Source organism: Glandiceps talaboti, chromosome 4, assembly GCF_964340395.1.
Source record: "Glandiceps talaboti chromosome 4, keGlaTala1.1, whole genome shotgun sequence".
Taxonomy (NCBI): Eukaryota; Metazoa; Hemichordata; class Enteropneusta; family Spengelidae; genus Glandiceps; species Glandiceps talaboti.
Window position 1 is genome coordinate 20,178,857 of NC_135552.1, and position 18,324 is coordinate 20,197,180.

The 18,324-nt window shown below is 35.9% G+C and overlaps 1 protein-coding gene across 1 annotated transcript; it reads left to right on the forward strand.

Annotated features, from left to right (window-relative positions):
• Positions 1–540: 540 nt before the first annotated feature.
• Positions 541–10,783, forward strand: LOC144433893 (uncharacterized). Its single transcript, XM_078122287.1, has 11 exons — positions 541–589; positions 942–1,111; positions 1,608–2,038; positions 2,416–2,632; positions 2,936–3,042; positions 3,617–3,700; positions 4,247–4,405; positions 5,116–5,246; positions 6,030–6,179; positions 6,890–7,021; positions 7,823–10,783. The coding sequence occupies exons 2-11, from the start codon at positions 983–985 to the stop codon at positions 9,049–9,051; spliced, it is 2,769 nt and encodes a 922-aa protein (XP_077978413.1). The 5' UTR covers positions 541–589; positions 942–982; the 3' UTR covers positions 9,052–10,783.
• The last annotated feature ends 7,541 nt before the right edge of the window (positions 10,784–18,324 follow it).

Genomic DNA, 18,324 nt, shown 5'->3' on the forward strand with positions numbered 1-18,324 from the left:
ACCAGTCACCAGATCCACACTTTTAATTCCACGCTTTGATATTGTGTGTGTGTGTGTGTGTGTGTGTGCGCGCGCGCGCGCATGTGTTGTGTTGTTTTACTAAAATGTATGCTGGAGAGAACAAAATTTTGATTTTAGGCCATGAGTAGGTTTTCAAATGATGAAAATGAAATGCTAGAGGGTAATACATGTATGTAAATAAATACTTTGTCAATTCAGAAACAATACGAAATGTAATGATTACCTAGAAGGTTTCAATTACAATTGAAGCCAGTATACCTGAAACTGAATGTCGACTAGCTCAACAAGAAATACAGGCTTGGCATATAATTTTATCACCAAATTTCTTTGTATGGGATTAAAGTTTGACATTCGCTGTAAGTACTACCAGTAGAGGTCAGTAGACAGCGTTATTTCGATGCTCAAATGACCCCAGTACAGCGCCACCAGAAAACAGGCACTATACAATAGCTGCTACATTTGTAAAAACAAAGGAAATCGTTGTGGTCTCGAATGGGGGCGCTGTCATCGGTGGTGGTAGGATGAAGAAACAAACCAACATGCTTGTAATGGCGGCTTTCTAGTAGAGGTAAACAGTTTAGCTTCTGCTTTGGTGTTATTTAAGAAAATACATGTATCAAACCATCTTTTAAACAACTGACTTCAGAATACGTACAGTAATTGTAATGTTGCCAACGCCGAATTAGATTTGTCATCGAGGAACGCTTCAGTCATGAATTTTAACTTCAGAGTTTGAGTCTCGCAATTTTTTTACTTCAAGTTCACGATCACATCCTTATTAGCAGTGACATTACATATACTGTATACTTTGTATAAAAAGATAACTAAAGAAATATCTTAAACGTGACAATACCACACACATACATGACATTCTTACAGGGATTGGAAATACATGAATTTTTTTATCCCTATGCCTTGAGGCGTGAAGTCTATGACTTGATGAAGACTGAATGACCGAGCAATGAGGAGGAGTAAATTCCGTCCCACTATCTCAGCCAACACTGCTAGGAGATCATCATCGACTGCTAAACCAAACACAGGTACTAAAACTGCTAAAGATGGCACTGCAGCCAGGAAAGAACAAAACAAGGTAAGTTTATGGGTACACATTTTTTGTTTATAGTAGTACAATGTTTTGTTTTTGTTCTTCAACTTCAAGTTGAAACAATTACTGGATTCATGGGCACTTCAGATATTCAGCTGTGTAAGATTCATTAAAGAAAATCAACTCTTTCTTTTGTACCAAACCCTACTCCGCCATTCTTGTAATGTTTGAAGTCAATTAATTTGTAAGAGTTGATACTGATGAACATACAAAGAAAAAATGAGCTTCTGTCAGTGCCATGTTTTACTACAAATTACAATATACATCATGTATGTGCAAACCTAGCTCTGGATTTCTACGCTGCGGGGTTTCAACGCGTCTTGTAGTTCTGGATTTATACACTGCCGGGGTTTTGACACGTCTCCTCAGTGGGAGAAGACGTGTCGAAACCCTGCAGCATATAAATCCAGAGCTAGTACAAACCATTCACTTTCCATTCCCTAAAAAAATACTAATTTTCACAAATGTCTTTTATTTGAAGTCACCAGAGAAGGTGATCAGTACTACAACTGCCAAAGCTGGAAAGGACAAAACTAAAGATGTTGACGTTAGTGATGCCACAAAGACAGCCCCCTCAACACCACCACCAGCAGCAACTACAGAAGAATCCACTACAAGTAAAGCTGCACCCATCTCACCAACATCATCTAAAACACCTACATTGTCAACCACTGCAGCAGCATCTACAACAACAACTATAACAAAATCCACCTCTGCTGCAACATCTACAACACCAACCAATAGGAGAAGAAGAGCTGCAGCAGTACCAAACCTTGGACGACCTCGAGTTAGAGCCAGTCAACAGTCACAGAGTAACAAGGAGAGTGGTTCCACGGAACTGGACACTGTAAATGATTCTGTTAGCTTACATGACCCACCTACAGTGACGAGAGTCACAGAAAACTTTGTCAGGTAATTATTATCAAAGATCACTTTGACTTTGAGCCAATATTTCAGTCATCATTATTATCAAAGATCACTTTGACTTTGAGCCAATATTTCAGTCATCATAGTATCCGTTTATATAATTATTGTTTGAAAAATTTCCAAATTTGCATCCTCAGTCAGTGCAGTGATCATAGAATGTTCATATCCAGGCCTGTGTAACCATCACTTGACCTATTCCAAGTAGCCAAAGAAAAGATATGGTCTGTTCCAAAGAACCATGTTTTCTCAAAGTGTCTACATAAACAAATTTAACACAGCCTCCCATAATTACTGTGTTCATGTTTTGTTACTTCATGTCCCATTCATATCTTATGTATTGACTGTATTTTATATCGTAACAGGCCAGCTAAGTCAACAGATAAACAGCGGAGAAATGACAAGCCTCACAGCAAACCACTTGAAAAATTAGTAATTCCTAGCTCTGTTAGTGGAGCAAGTGGCAGTCTAAGACCACCACCTACTCCTACTAGAGATAGATTCAGTGACAAACGTACTGTTACACCTAATATACATGATAGACGGATGCGTGACTTAAAAGATATTGAAAAGGAACAAGAAGTAAGTGACGTTTTTGTAATCATTTCTACTGGACTTCACTTAATTAGTCACTGTGTAGTCATTGTATACGTATACATGGGGTTCTATTAATGTTATGAAATCTAAGAATTAGCAATTAAATGAAAGATGTGGTGTATAATTGACATATTCATCATTCATCAGAAAAGTCCACTGTTTAGACTATGGTTCAGTATATCAATTTCTAAGATGATGTAAATTGAAAATGAAGTAATGTCACAAGTTATGTTAGGTCATAATATTAGTATATTTCACAGTGTAGTTGTTGTTTTTCTTACTGAACAGACGCCTGCCAAAAGAAGGAAACGTTATGTGAAAACACAACCACCAGACAGAAGTAAGATGACAATGAGTGATTTGATATATTACAATCCTAAGAATAATCCTATGAAGTAAGTCCTTGTGAATTATTTACAACCTGTAACACACAAGTGAAGTGATTGCACTGAGTTCCACAATCCTTGTGAATTGTTTACAACCTGTAACACCCAAGTGAAGTGATTGCACTGAGTTCCACAATCCTTGTGAATTATTTACAACCTGCAACACCCAAGTGAAGTCATTGCACTGTGTTCCACACAACCTGTAGCACCCAAGTAAAGTGATTTCACTATGTTCTACAATCGACAAATTGAATATTTCCTGTGGTAAGATTTTGCTATAAGTGTTGGTATTGAAAGAGCAGCTAAAGAACAACTCATCGGTGCAATAAATGTAAGGGTCATCATGCTTGATTTTTAACTATCATTCATATCTAAGATAGTCACTTTAATGCCCAAGTCACTTATTTCCATACATTATTATTATTCAAAGACACAAAAGAAATAGACTGTAAGCTACATTGTGTCACTTAGCTCTAATCATCCTATGTGAATTGGGTTGGCTGATGTGTAAGGGTTCCCCAACATGTCATGTCATACAAGCTATACCAGAAATTAAGTCCCAGTGTTCTGTGTGCTTTGACAGGTCAAGTCTTGAAGACAGGGAAAAGAAAAGTGGCATAAATGGAGATGAGGATGAACAAGTCATTGGAACAATTGATAGTGTACAGTAAGTGCAGGATCGTGTGTCTGTGTCTGTCTCTGTGTCTGTGTGTTTGTGTGTATGCATGTGTGTGTGTGTGTATAATATATGCATGTATACATAACAATATATGTTGAATTCTTCATATAGATAATACATTCAAACAGCAGAAACTGACCAAACTTGGAAGTTCATTTTTATCATGTCTAACAAAAAAACTACAATTAAATTAAGACCCACTCTGTCTGTCTGTTTGTCTGTCTGTCTGTCTGTCTGTCTGTCTGTCTGTCTGTCTGTCTGTCTGTCTATCTGTTTATGGTTGATTTCAAGCCGAAAGGATTAAGACTATTTTCACTACTAACCACTATAGAGGATCTGTTTCTTTGTGACTACATCTACATTTTGATATCAAGTAGCAAGAATTATTATTATAATACTATTACTAACAGTACTACTTTAACTACTATCTGGATGAATCTGTTACTCCGCTACATTTGCTGCACATCATAGTGTTATCAGAGTCACATTTCAACCCAGTAGACCAACTTAACAAAATTTATGATTTATGTAAAGGAATGAAGAAACTGCAGATGATGTGACTTCAAATCCTGTTAATGTTGAAGATGGTGAGGAGGATGTTAATGATGATAATAATGATGATGATGATGATGCCATGCCAGTACCTCAAGTAAGAGTCAGCGAAGATGGTACTATAGTTATTAATGAGGCCAGGTAATTAAATCTTGTCAACTTTGACAAGTGTTAGCACTTTGTTCTCGTACCCATTTTATTTGTGGAGATTTTCACTTTGCTACCTGTATGTTATTACATACATGTGTATGTACCAGATATCACTTGCACTACTGACACTTGTGCATACTAGTGGTATTTGCATTGCAGTGCAATGCTGAAAACATTATTGCATACCCATATGCAAATGATATGCAAATACATGCACATTTGTTCCTTGTCCACGAAACCACATGATCACACATTATGATTTTTACAGAAATTAGCTGTTTCAGCCAAACATATGTACTGATAATACTAACAGAACCCTATGACTTGTGGGTGCTAATGTGGTACCGGGTACTAAGAGGTATTTGCACTTATATTTGCCCTGGATTCTGCTGCACTTTTACTTGCTAAAGTAAGGCCTCAGAGAACACTGCAAGCACTTGTGCAAATACCCTGAATATGCCAGATATCATTGGGGTTCTGTCATTGTATGGATATGATATATCTCTTTTTACTAAAGATGGATTTCTAAAATTTTGTTTTATTGATAAATTTTGACATGCGTTACAGTATGTGAGCTAACCAGCTGCTTAAGTTTATGGAAGTACGTGTACAAAGTTGTATTCCGCCCAGTGAAAACAGCAACTCATTTAGTTGCAAAGAGTTAATCACAAGATGACACATTCAATTTGATTTTCTCGTAGTTTATTGGTAGAGGCATCACCAAATAAATCACAAGATCCATTAGACTCTGAAGTTGTATATGAAAAGTCATCGTACACAACGTCTGCCAGTTTTAGAAAGAGAACTCATACAGCTACATGGACTGAGAGAGGTAAGTTATTGTACACAACATCTGCCAGTTGTAGAAAGAGAACTCATACAGCTACATGGACTGAGAGAGGTAAGTTATTGTACACAATGTCTGTCAGTTGTAGAAAGAGAACTCATACGGCTACATGGACTGAGAGGGGTAAGTTATTGTACACAATGTCTGCCAGTTTTAGAAAGAGAACTCATACAGCTACATGGACTGAGAGGGGTAAGTTATTGTACACAATGTCTGTCAGTTGTAGAAAGAGAACTCATACAGCTGCATGGACTGAGAGGGGTAAGTTATTGTACACAATGTCTGCCAGTTTTAGAAAGAGAACTCATACAGCTACATGGACTGAGAGGGGTAAGTTATTGTACACAATGTCTGTCAGTTTTAGAAAGAGAACTCATACAGCTACATGGACTGAGAGGGGTAAGTTATTGTACACAATGTCTGCCAGTTTTAGAAAGAGAAGTCATACAGCTACATGGACTGAGAGGGGTAAGTTATTGTACACAATGTCTGCCAGTTGTAGAAAGAGAACTCATACAGCTACATGGACAGAGAGGGGTAAGTTATTGTACACAATGTCTGTCAGTTTTAGAAAGAGAACTCATACAGCTACATGGACTGAGAGGGGTAAGTTATTGTACACAATGTCTGCCAGTTTTAAAAAGAGAACACAGCCATTGGTAAAACAGAGTCTGACTTGATAATTTCAGTTTTATTTTCTTTCACAAAAACTACCAAATTTTACAGAAGGTAACTTTGTAATATATGTTGTTTTCAATTCTCTTGCAGAAACTGCTAAATTTTACCGTGCTTTGAGCTCAGTTGGAACTGACTTTAGTTTGATCAATGCGATGTTTCCAAATCGTACACGTAATGAGATCAAAAACAAATTCAAACGAGAAGAAAGGTCAAACAGAGTTCTTGTGGACAAAGCAATCAGTAAGTCAGTATAGTGTATTATTTTATCAAACTTCATAGATTGTAGATAATGTGGCTGCTTTTCCTGAAAACATTGTCCAATACATATTCTTGTAAAACAGTTTTAAACAAGTAAATAGAGACTATATACATATCTCGCATTTTAACTGCAACCAGTAGTTGGTATAACATGTAGCCTTTATGCTGATGTTGAAATTACATAAGAGTAAACTAGACCACACTAGATATAGCTGTGAGCTGAGAGTCACACCCTACTGTACACTAAACGGTCAGAGATGTATACACCAACAAATGTATCATACTATCTAACATCACAAAAGAGCAATGATTTATTTGTGTTTGTTACTATGACTACTAACAGCTGAGACAAGACTTTTGATGTGTATGTTGATTGAATTTGTTACCATGACTACTGACAAAAAACAACACTTTGATGTGTCTGTTTGAATTTATTGCTGTGAATACTGACAACAAAAAACAACTTTTATGTATGTATGTGTTGATTGGATTTGTTGCCATGACTACTGACAACAAAAAGACAACACTTTGACATGTTTATTGATTGAATTTGTTGCCATGGCTATTGACAACAGAAAAACAACACTTTGACGTGTTTGTTGATTGAATTTGTTGTCATGGCTACTGACAACAAAACGACAACACTTTGATATGTCAGTTGATTGAATTTGTTGCCATGACTACTTTTACAGCAGAGAGACAGCACTTTGATATGTCTATGTTTGAACAAACCGAGTCAGACATTGAGGCAGAAAAAGAAAAATCAAGGAAGAAAAAAGCCAAAGAAAACAAAAAAGAAAGAGGCAGAAGAAAATTTGCTAAAAGTAAGTATAGGAAAAGTTTATATATTTATGTACATGTACTATCAATTCTTGGTACTTGCAGTAGCATTTTACCTAATGTTTAAGAGGCAAAATAGAACAAGAAGGTTGACTTAGGCCCTATTTTACACGATGGCATTTTCAAATGGAAGTGTAACTATTTTGTTGCATTTGCACCTACATTCTACACAGAGATTGCAAAAGCGCACATGAAAACGCAACAATTTTAAAACATTGCTGAAAGTGGTTTGTTTTGAATAAGATCTGTTTCATTAAAAACCAGACACTCGCATTTAATTTCAGGAATGACTCCAATCAATGACTTACTTATGTGCACATGCTTAAACCATGTCATTATATTTGCACAACATGTGCAACAGCATCATTCATTTTTAGAATTGTTCCGTCTTCAGTGTTTCTGTGGTCACTTGTCTTCCTTTTGTGTAAACACATGAAAATACATTAAAACCGAAAACATTACTATTGATTTTTAGCTCTACACATGCATTATACTAAAGCGCACATGAGAATACAGCTGTGTTTACACAACGTTTTCAAATAAATTCTTCAGCAGAAGTTGTGTTGTGGACCACGAAATTGAATGATTGTTAGTTTATTGTGTGTCTTGGTGGTTAACTACTATATCAGGTAATGAGAATTGAGATATCAGTTTTATCATTGAAACCCAAATAGCAGTATTTAGTCCGTATATATTTTGTAGGATTATTTCCTTGTTGAGATGTTGGATCACATCGTATATACACCAGACGTTATAACTTATGAATTGTTCTCACATCATGACAGATAAAAAGAATGATGAACTAGCCAGTACGAATGAGACTAGTATAGCGGACGGAGCTGATCATGAACAAACTGAAAACACAGAGAGTGAGAAATCAAGAACAGAGACGAGTGTACACAATGACGATGACAATGAAAGACATGGCATTGAAGAAGATACTGATAACACAATGAATGACAATGCAAAGAAAAAAGACTCGGATGTAGACAGTGATGATGAAATACAGATTGTTGACATTTTGAGTAAACCAACAAGATCTGGACGACAACCCAAACTAACCAAGTCATTCACCATAGAAGAACCTCAACAGAAGAGAAAAAGGAAACTGAAAAGTGATCGAACAGTGGCTAAGAAATCACCAGATAAATACACCTTACCTGCACTTAAATTAGCTGATAAACAGAGTCGTGACTTTGGCAGCTATACTAGGAACTCTTCACAGCTTAGTAGCAGAGAAGTGGTTAACACATCTAGTCAGAGTAGTAGTACTAGAGGGGTTGATTTACCTACACGGAGTGATATCAGGGATGGGGTAAACTTGTCTGCTCAAGGTGATATCAGGGATGCGGTAAACCTGTCTGCTCAGAATGATATCAGGGATGGGGTAAACTTGTCTTCTCAGAATGATATCAGGGGAAACGTTAACATGCCGTCAGTTTCTGAGAACAGAACTTCATCAACAAATTCATCCACTCAGGAAGGGGAGAACAATGATGTGGTCAGAGAGGGAAGCAATGTGATAGCATCACTTTCTTCATTTGGAAGTTATGTCCAAAATTCTCCTGTCAGTGACTCAAGGACTATTACAACAGTTGCATCAGGGGCAACAGAATGTGGAACAAGACTTGCTTTTACTTACATTTTCCCTGAGACAAGGTTTAAATCACCCACTGATAACTCAGGAAATCCTTGCCAGGGCCAGCAAAATGGTGACTCTTGTAGCAACTATGATGACAAAGAAACAGAATGTGAGTCTTTACATCAAAGTGATGAAGCCTGCACAGAACTACAATATATTGACAATCAGTTGGATGATAAAGAAGAACATCAGATGATGGAATTACTAGATGCTGAAGCTGTGGTGACTACAAGTACAGTAGAAATGGAAATAGCAACATGTAGTGAAGATACAGGACCATTTATACCACCCACTGTCATTGCCAATACTAAAGGGTCAGCTGTTACAAATGTTATTAATACTAATATGTCAGACTCAGATAGCAATGATTGACATAGATAGATGTACTTAGCACTACAGTCAGCATTTTGGATTTCGATTAAAATTAAGGTGTGAAATGCAGTTATAGAAAAAATTAGTTGCAGATTTCAGAATCAGATTCAGTTTTGAGGACAATATGAAACTAGTCTTATATTCAGACTCAGATTCAGCCTCATACAGGAAGTCACGATGACACCCAACAAAAGCAGTCATACAAAAAATAATAATGTCCAGGCTACAGGAAATGTAGCACTGGCTTTATGTGAGAGGGGATGTCTCACCTTGTACAGCAAAAATTACCTGAAAATCAGAGATAAAAGCTTGTCACTGAGACATTTGTAATTGATCAAAGTTCAGCTGATGTATGTTTGTTGGTAATCTGTAATTCCAATGATGTATCTGTAATATGTCCATTGTAGAAAGTGTGGAATAACTGTTGTAGAATTAGGTTTTGGAAAGAATGACGACTGCGCAACCAAGTACTAATTAAAGCAACTACATATTCTTTATTGGTTATAAACAAACGCCCACAAATCACACACAGTTTACATAGGGATACCAACATTCCTTATATATTGGCTGGAACTTGGAACACACAAACTTAAATACTTGATATTGACTTATCTATGATTGGTTACTAAGGAAAGAGTTGGAGAGAGATTGCTTTCATAATTGAGAAAATTTACAGCAATCAGATTGGGTTGAGAAGCTCTGTTAGAATCCTAAAAATTTACTCCAGCTCAGTGTGAAATTTCATTTCCGACAGAAACATTTTAATCTTATTTCAAAGTCTGTAGAAGTAACATTTATGGTGGGTGGGAAGTGGGACCATTTCCTGTTGTCGCAATTGTAGTATTTCTGGTTTGACTGATTTCATTGGGTGCCATCACGATTTTCTGTATCTGAGAATATATGAGGCTGAATCTGAGACTCAATATGACACTTGTCTCATATTGTCCTCCAATGTGAATCTGAATCTGAATCTGAATCTGAGACCAAGTTTATAGACTGCAGCACAAAGAGTGGTCCTATGCTATCTTTATGGCTCCACTGCTATGATAAAAGTAATGCAAGACTTGGTATTTAACCATGGGTCTTCTAGATTCATATTGTTATAGTTCAATATTGCTACAAAACACAACAGACAATTTGTCATTGTCAGAAACTTCACCTTGACAGAGTTACAGTCCCTCCCTTACCTTCATCCAGAAACTGTAAGAGTGGTCGCCATAATTTGAAGTCCTCTTTTACAAAAATTCTTAACAGTACAACATTGACTAAAGTTTAGTTGTTTAAAAGGAATTCTGTGTTAAAAATGAATTTCCCCGTTAATTTATTAAGAGATTTTTTAAATTATGCATAAAGTATCATTTGTAGAAAGTCTTTTGAAGGATACATTGTTACTATATTGCACTGACATTCTTTCAATGTTAAGATCTAACGAAAAGAAACATAGAAATATGAAAGATGTGGCTAATGTTTATTTTTTTCCTCAAAATATACTTAACAATTTGAGTGCGTTTGAACATAAGCAGAGTGTGCATAAGCTAAAAAAAATGTTTTGACACACAAACCTTAATACTTAGATGTATGTTTGAACAGAACGTACCACATCATCTAAATACTGATGTTACGGCCAGTTCAAAATTACAAGATTACACTGCCCTCTAGTGGTGACCCACTTCTGTGAATGAACTGTTGACTTATTTCGTGTATTTTGTACGATGAAAATGTGTGAATAAATGGAAGAATAGTAAGAAACTAATGCTAATGTTTTGTTTTGTTTTTGTGTTATCAAATTAGTACCCCACCCCAACGTTTACGCTCTCCCTTTGTTTCTTAAAATGGGAGGGGTTCAGTAGGACTTTTCCCTTTATGATTTGGGTATTGTTGAAAACTTATTAGTAGGATTATTAAGGAATGAGACATACATCACTTCTATGATGGCTGCTGGTGGGGATGATATGGTAGGGATGTCTCTTCTAACAGTGTAGGAAGCCATTTAGAGGCACAATATATCAAACCATACACATAATATGTAACTCTTGTTCTCTCTCTTCTCATGCACTTATTGAATAATTAGGCTTTGTATTAATATAAAGGATAATTTTCAAGTTTGTTGAATGGGCCAATGTTAAAGCCGAAGAATAATTGAATGTTGTCTTCAACACCTCAATATTATTTATCAATGCTTACTCTCCAGTACATATATGGTCCTTGTCATAATCTTAACACTATTGTTACAGTATATAAATAGACATGACCACAGTCCCTCTATGGACTGTGACATGACCAAATATTGAAGATCGGTTATCACCTGCTTCATAACTGAATACGGGTAAATGAAGTTTACATTGCAGCAAAGCAACAAGAAATGTTGCAACTTTACAATGGCAACGAGTGTTGGTTAGGTTTATTTTGATTCCGAGAGCCACAACTCAATGAAATGTCGAAAATAAGACCATCACCCACCACCCCCACCCACCTCCTCTTTGAACTTTGTAAAAGTGATGACCCCTTTTCTTTGACCACGAAATGGAGGTGACTCCCGTCCCTCTGTTTGGCCGCCCCTGGCCATAAAACTAAACGCTACCTTACTCTACACCAACAATATAAGTTATAACTTCAAAATATCTTGAAATCGTTTCTTTACTTGTCTGTCATTGCTTAATATTTATTTCATTTTGTTCTTTTAGGCTGTGACGCCCACTGTCTGTGTTTACTCTTGGCAGATACGTACAGGTGTCAAGTAAATAAATGTTTAGAACTGAATAACAAGGTTACACGTACATATGCACATAATCGTTATTATGTATTTGCTCTTGACATCATACCTTGACTTTAGTTATTCCTCTTCGAATAAATAAAAATACACATCTAGCGTTAGTTAACCCCCCCCCCCCCGCCGTTTCACGATTTCCTCTGAGTCTGTAAATACAAACTTTGCGTACAAACCCTGAAACCAACCAACGAGTATGTTATTATATATACTTAGCTAAAAATAATATCGTAACGATTAATCGAAATATGTTATCTATTGAACGATAACGACCGACACTGTAATTTTTTAACTACTGGGTGTACTATCTAGAGATGTTTGCCCATTTGTTACTATGACAACACATAGAAACCTACTTCACCAGTGTTACGGTGTTGCCTGCAATCTGTGTAAAGCTAACTCACTCTGTGTTAACCACCGTTACGGTAGCACCGGTAAAAGTCACTCTGTGTTGTTATAAGCACCGTTGACAAGTGTCCTGTAGCGTGTTTCTAACATGTAAGTATACATTTTCTTATACCACTTTACAAAATACGGGACAGTTTTACTCAGAAACTACCCAGTCTCGGTCTTAAGTTGTTCTTCTTCTGAATAGGATCATCTATGTCTTCTTTTTGTGTGTTAATCTTGCATATTTTTTCTTGTTCAGACTGGAATTCGTAACCCAGAGATTAAAATACAAACTGTGAGCAAACATTGGCCATTGTTCTGAATGATAAAAAAAACAAATAATTCAAATTTCAAGGAGGAAAACATTCATTACATACTAGTTAAGCCAGTACATTACAGTGAATTTTTGTCACTTGGTCAATCAAATTTTATCATCAAACTTGCCCTATAATATATAGTGTTGTTTGCCATATGTGACCAACCAGTCTCTTAGTCTAGTTCCTGACGATGACATTGACTTCATACTTTCAATTCATCACCACGGTCAACCTCTCCGTCTGAACTAGACTAAGTATGACGTCAACGTCACCGTCGGGAACTAGACTGTCAGTCTCTCAGCTGTCATATGTTTCAACAGTTCGTTGGAAAAAAAAACTTTGAAACACAGAGGGGGAAAACGATCATTTATTGTCAGAAGTATGCCGTCGTAATAGTGGAATTATTTTTTGGCGGTTAAATTCTCATATACATGTTTAGTACTTTGTGCGTTGGGTGTTTCTGGTGAGTACTGTCCGCCGGATAGCCCTGTATCATGTCTTTACCAAACCCATTCCCCTCGTGGTGTGATATTTATCACCATAACAACGGTAAACAGATAACACAATATACAAATATGGAAGAATATATGACAATATTTGTTGTATCAACCCGGCATATTTGGTTAGACACGCCTTAGCAACTGTCGACCCTTTACATGTTGTACTTTGAACACAATTGTCTGTACTGTAATCACCAATCAGAACAGACTGGATGTTGTTCGTCGCTAAGAAGAGCAGACAACACCAAACAGCCGCTAATCATCCAAATTAACAGCAAGTATGTTAATTATGACAAGCTTAACAAGACTGATACGGGGGACACACTTCTATCCTAATTACCAAATTTGAGCACGCCCCAAAATTGCACAAATAACGTACAGCTGGTATATTTAGTAGAAATACCTTATTAACACAATTAACAGAAACAATATTAATCAATAACTTTTCAAATCATATTGTCTCAATACCGATATTTCGATATCTATGACGTCATCAGTACTATAAATCTATTATGACTTATAAGAGTCATTAAAACATTCTTTTAAAATTTTCTCATCAAGTTTGATGTTCAGTTATAAGAAGAACCCGTACACGTATTTGGTGTTGAGTACAACCTTGACAGTTTCACTTGTTTTTTCAGCCTAGAATCTCAGTATATACTTGTAGTTGATTTGGGCTACTCTCAAGATTTGTGGGTAATAGCCAAAGTCAACTAGGACCTTCGATTTTATCAATACCTTGCAAAACACTGACATATTTTCAAGTCTCAGTATTTTTAGAAAAGATGTCCTAAATGAAATAGTTGGTGTGTAAATTTAACGCAATTTCGGTAATTTTATCTTCTTTTAATTTATTTTATTTCTATTTTTACTAGTTTTGTAAATATTGTATGCATTTTAGTCTTTCCAATTTCAGAGTGTCTGTAAATGGGGTAATCCTGTAGACATCTCAAATAGATAAAAAATAAATAAATAAATAAATAACTACAAGCATACAAAGGAGGTAAAACTGCTGAGGTTGTCCTCACACTTGTCCCCGCCAAATTCAATGAGGTCTGAAAGATGCGACGAAAGATACATCTTGGCTATCACCAAATCCCTTGGCCTTCACCACTACTATTTAAAGATGAAATGATAAATACTTTAGATTATCTAAAATCAATAGAGTGAAACAAACAAATCATACATCTATATGTACAGACACTATTTGTATTCTATAAGATAGGATGAAATCAACATGACTGTTTTCATAAGCTATTGTATTAGCAATGAAACCATCAACTGTAACCCATTTTTTTTTTCTCTCGGCAACTTCAAAGTACACTGTATGGTTATCATAAATTCTAATGCCAACGGATTGCCTAGTGTAACCTAACCCTTCAAACCGTGAACTACATACATGTACAAGACATGACATGACATGACATGACATGACACGATGTCGTCTAGTATTGATGAGATTTTCCCTGGATTTTTTTTTCAAATTTATAAGGATTTTCGAAACCAAATCCCATGTAAAATTGGTAAAGTTTATCTGTAAGCTTATGAAAAATATATTCACATCATAGCGAGCCCACATCTTGATAATCGGGCGACAGCGGTACATGATAACATGACTACCTACTTTTTCCCGTTCCCTAAGACAATAATGCCGCGACTTTTATCAAGACGAGGTAATACTGGTTTGTATATTGTTACTGATGACTAAATAGCATACACTGTTTCATTCTTTTTCAGCGTTGAAAAATGGGAGCAAAAGAGCTTTGTTTTTCCATTTTATGGTTTCTATGCTTGATCTTCATATCCTGGCCAGTGGCTTTCTTTACGGCGTGGTTCTACATTATATGCCTTCCATTCGGTGTGTGTATCGACTTCTGTAAGCAACTCTGTGAGCTTCTGCTGAAAGTAGTAAACTTTCCGGAGTGGACAACACAGAAGATGGTCAAGGGCGAAGGCTGTTAAACTATGACGTCACAGACATGGCTGCTACAATAAATGACACTATTTCATGTATCTATTCTACATGTTAATCAATAACAATATGTAATGGTGTGAACGGACTTTTACACATTTTATAGTTTCTACAAAACTCTACGTTAACAATGCTGCTAACCGTCATCCTATGTCAAACCGCCATTACTGTATTTAAAAAAATCTTTACTTTATTATTGCATGTTTTTACGATAATGATCTATGTTGCTAAGTTATACGTGCCGCTGTATTTAAACGTCAATTGTATCCGTACGTGTTAGTCTATGGTTTAAAGGGGGCGGTGGCTATACATACATATTGGTTTGTTTTAAACCATAAAGAGTCACGGTGGGTTGTTAGTTTCCTATGGCTGAGAAGGGGGTGGTGGCTACATATAGTGTAAATTACCTACACACTGGGTCATGTCCCTGGTTATTTCGATATTTGGCATATTTTAAACCATAAAGAGAGAATGGATTGAGCTAAATAAAATCGAAAATCGTTGCGTATTTTATTCTACTTACATATGTATGTTTCATGACGCATTTTGCAATTCTTGAACGAATATTTTTTGTATGAGATTTTGTATAATATTCAAACCTTTTCAGTTTAGCAGTAAATGAATACAAAGTAGTTGTAAGTACTCATATATCACAGTTGCTAGCTAACAATGTCACGTACATGCAATACATCCTGTGATTATTTATTCATAGTCTACTCCCTATACGATATCGTTACAATTTACACCTCTACGAGTAGAGACCACGTTGGCCTCCACACTAATTTACTCAATAGCATTTAGGTTGCAGGTATTCTGTATTTTATCTTCTGTTTGTAATATATATGTCAAATGTTTTGTGTTATGTCGATGAATTATCGTTATTATTCCGTTGGTACAAATAATAGAAATAATAGCAATACTTAGATTAGGATAAAACCTACGGACTACTATACATGTCCATATATTTTCTGTTGAGGTCAGGAATCAAATACTGTAATGTATAGAACTAGCATAAAAACAAACTATAATATTGTTGTTAAGAGAACTGACAATTGCCTATTATGTTATGTTATGATTAAATGTACTATTTTGTATACGATTCTGTTGTGTTGTATTGTATTCCATCGCACTGGGACTATGCTATGTAAGTATAGAACTGTGGATTTCTTTTTATTCTCTATCTTTCATATTAACTATATGGGCTACCTAATATACTACTGTATACCTAACCGAGATGAAGAATGAAATACTATGCCATGCCATAAGTTGTTGCTTCTTGCAATGTCATGTCCTCAATATTATTCCAACTTAAGAACATATCACTTTTGACTTTGCAAGGATTCTTTAAGAAGGATTGTCATAAAATCTTTCAAAGTTCTAGAACTGATATAATTTTTCCATATAACTTTGATATTGTTGTAATTTCGCCTTCTTGAAGCGAGAATCTATCTTGGCCGTCTCTCCATGTAATAATCTATAAATTACTTAAATTCTAAAATATGTAATGGAAAACAAGAGTCATCTAAAATAACAACATAAGCTATAGAAAAATGCAATAATGTCAAACTACACGCTTTTTTTCCGATTTATCAAATCTAACAATATAATGTATTACGTGGTGAATCCTAAGCCATCTCAATAACTACTACTCGATTTATCTACGGTGAAGACACTATCCACGATTTATATACGGTAAAGATATCCAGTACTCACACGAAGAGGACAGTGTTTGGTCCTGTGGTTTAGGACTCACTTTTGTCCCCACCAAAACGTAAACTTTCTGGTGACATTGCCGTGTGTGTAAAGCTGTGTACAAGATTAGTGTTTTATCCATCTCATTGGAACTATTCCCTGTGATTAGACGATCTTCGTATTTCTGTTGACAGTGTAGTATTACCCACTCGGATTAAACGACTCGCTACTACGTTAGTTATCAAGATGATCCGACAACAAATCGAAGAGAAATATTGAGACAGCATTGGAATGAAAGTAGTCTTTCACTTTTACTGTATATGAGAATTACGGATCCTTTTTTTATAGATAATATTTTCGTTTATTTTTAAGATAATGTGACTGTATATTTATATGTTATCTTAATTCTACAGTATCAATGCCTACCAATCTTTATTGATTGTAATGAATACTGAGTCAATAAAACCGTCTTTGAAGTTTATTTCGAAACAAATCTTTCCATGTTCTCATACCTTACAACTTAGTGACATCACAGAGTAAGTGTTACAATTACCCACCTTTTTTTGTGAAGTAGCGGAAACCTATGACAAAGATGACACCAATAAGTTAATATTTAGCCGATCAAATCCACACATATCTACGTGTCGATGGAATTCACATATCTAGGTGTAGGCGACTGACATAGTCACAGTCTCCACATTATATCCGTATAGATAGCCTCGCCCTGTTGTCTCTTCTATACCACCATCATTTCCTCCTGTGTGATAGGGCGTGCCGTCGAGATCTAAAACAGTGCCTGTGTGTAATCACCACAAAAAACAAGTAAGTAGCTAATTATACTGTATAATACACATCACCATTATTATCATTGGCATATATATATATTTTAGGTTGTCCTTGATTTCCAATAGATATGTAGTATTTATATACAGAGGTGTGTTCTCTTATTGTACACGGAAGTAGTAGATAGAAGTTGTTATTTTGACAGGAAGAATATAGTACTAAGTAACAATGATTGAAATCAACAGATATGTGTACAGTGTATTAGGTAATAGTGTATTCAATTATCGTGTTTATACGTTCTAATTATCTAGAATCATTGTCAAGTACGCATGTTCAGTATCACACCGTGTATCTACGATGAGCATCAGTGTAGTGTTTACTCAGTTCATATATCCGTAGAAGTTGTATAAACGATACACCTCAAGGAAGTGCTACCTACTTAGTACTTTTTATGTCATTTTATTTGTCTATGGTAAAACTTAAATACAAATACTTATTGATATTAATATGATGTCCATTTCAACCATGAGATATAAAATTCAAAGTTCACGGTACACCACATATAGATTACACAGTGAGCATCACTGTACATAAATATCCAGGTGCACCATGGTCTTAAGGTTATACACACATGCCATGCCAATCAAGATACAAATCAAAGGTTCAATTCTGCTTCAAACACAGTCGAGGATAAATTTTGCTACTTTTATAGCAACCTTAATGTAACTGATACTTGAGGTCTATCATGGTAGGGTTGAACCACTATGACGATGATTCGTCTATAGGGCACGCCGTGACGGGGCGCCCTCAGACGACAAGACGTATCTTACAGTCTAGGACGATATCTGCTAA

What these genes read in the sequence shown, in the direction of transcription:
- LOC144433893 (XM_078122287.1), top strand. Translation starts at nt 983, where the DNA reads ATGAGGAGGAGTAAATTCCGTCCCACTATCTCAGCCAACACTGCTAGG. An exon ending in ATATTGAAAAGGAACAAGAA is followed by an intron (nt 2,633 to 2,935) that starts GTAAGTGACGTT and finishes CTTACTGAACAG; the next exon opens with ACGCCTGCCAAAAGAAGGAA. An exon ending in GGAACAATTGATAGTGTACA is followed by an intron (nt 3,701 to 4,246) that starts GTAAGTGCAGGA and finishes ATTTATGTAAAG; the next exon opens with GAATGAAGAAACTGCAGATG.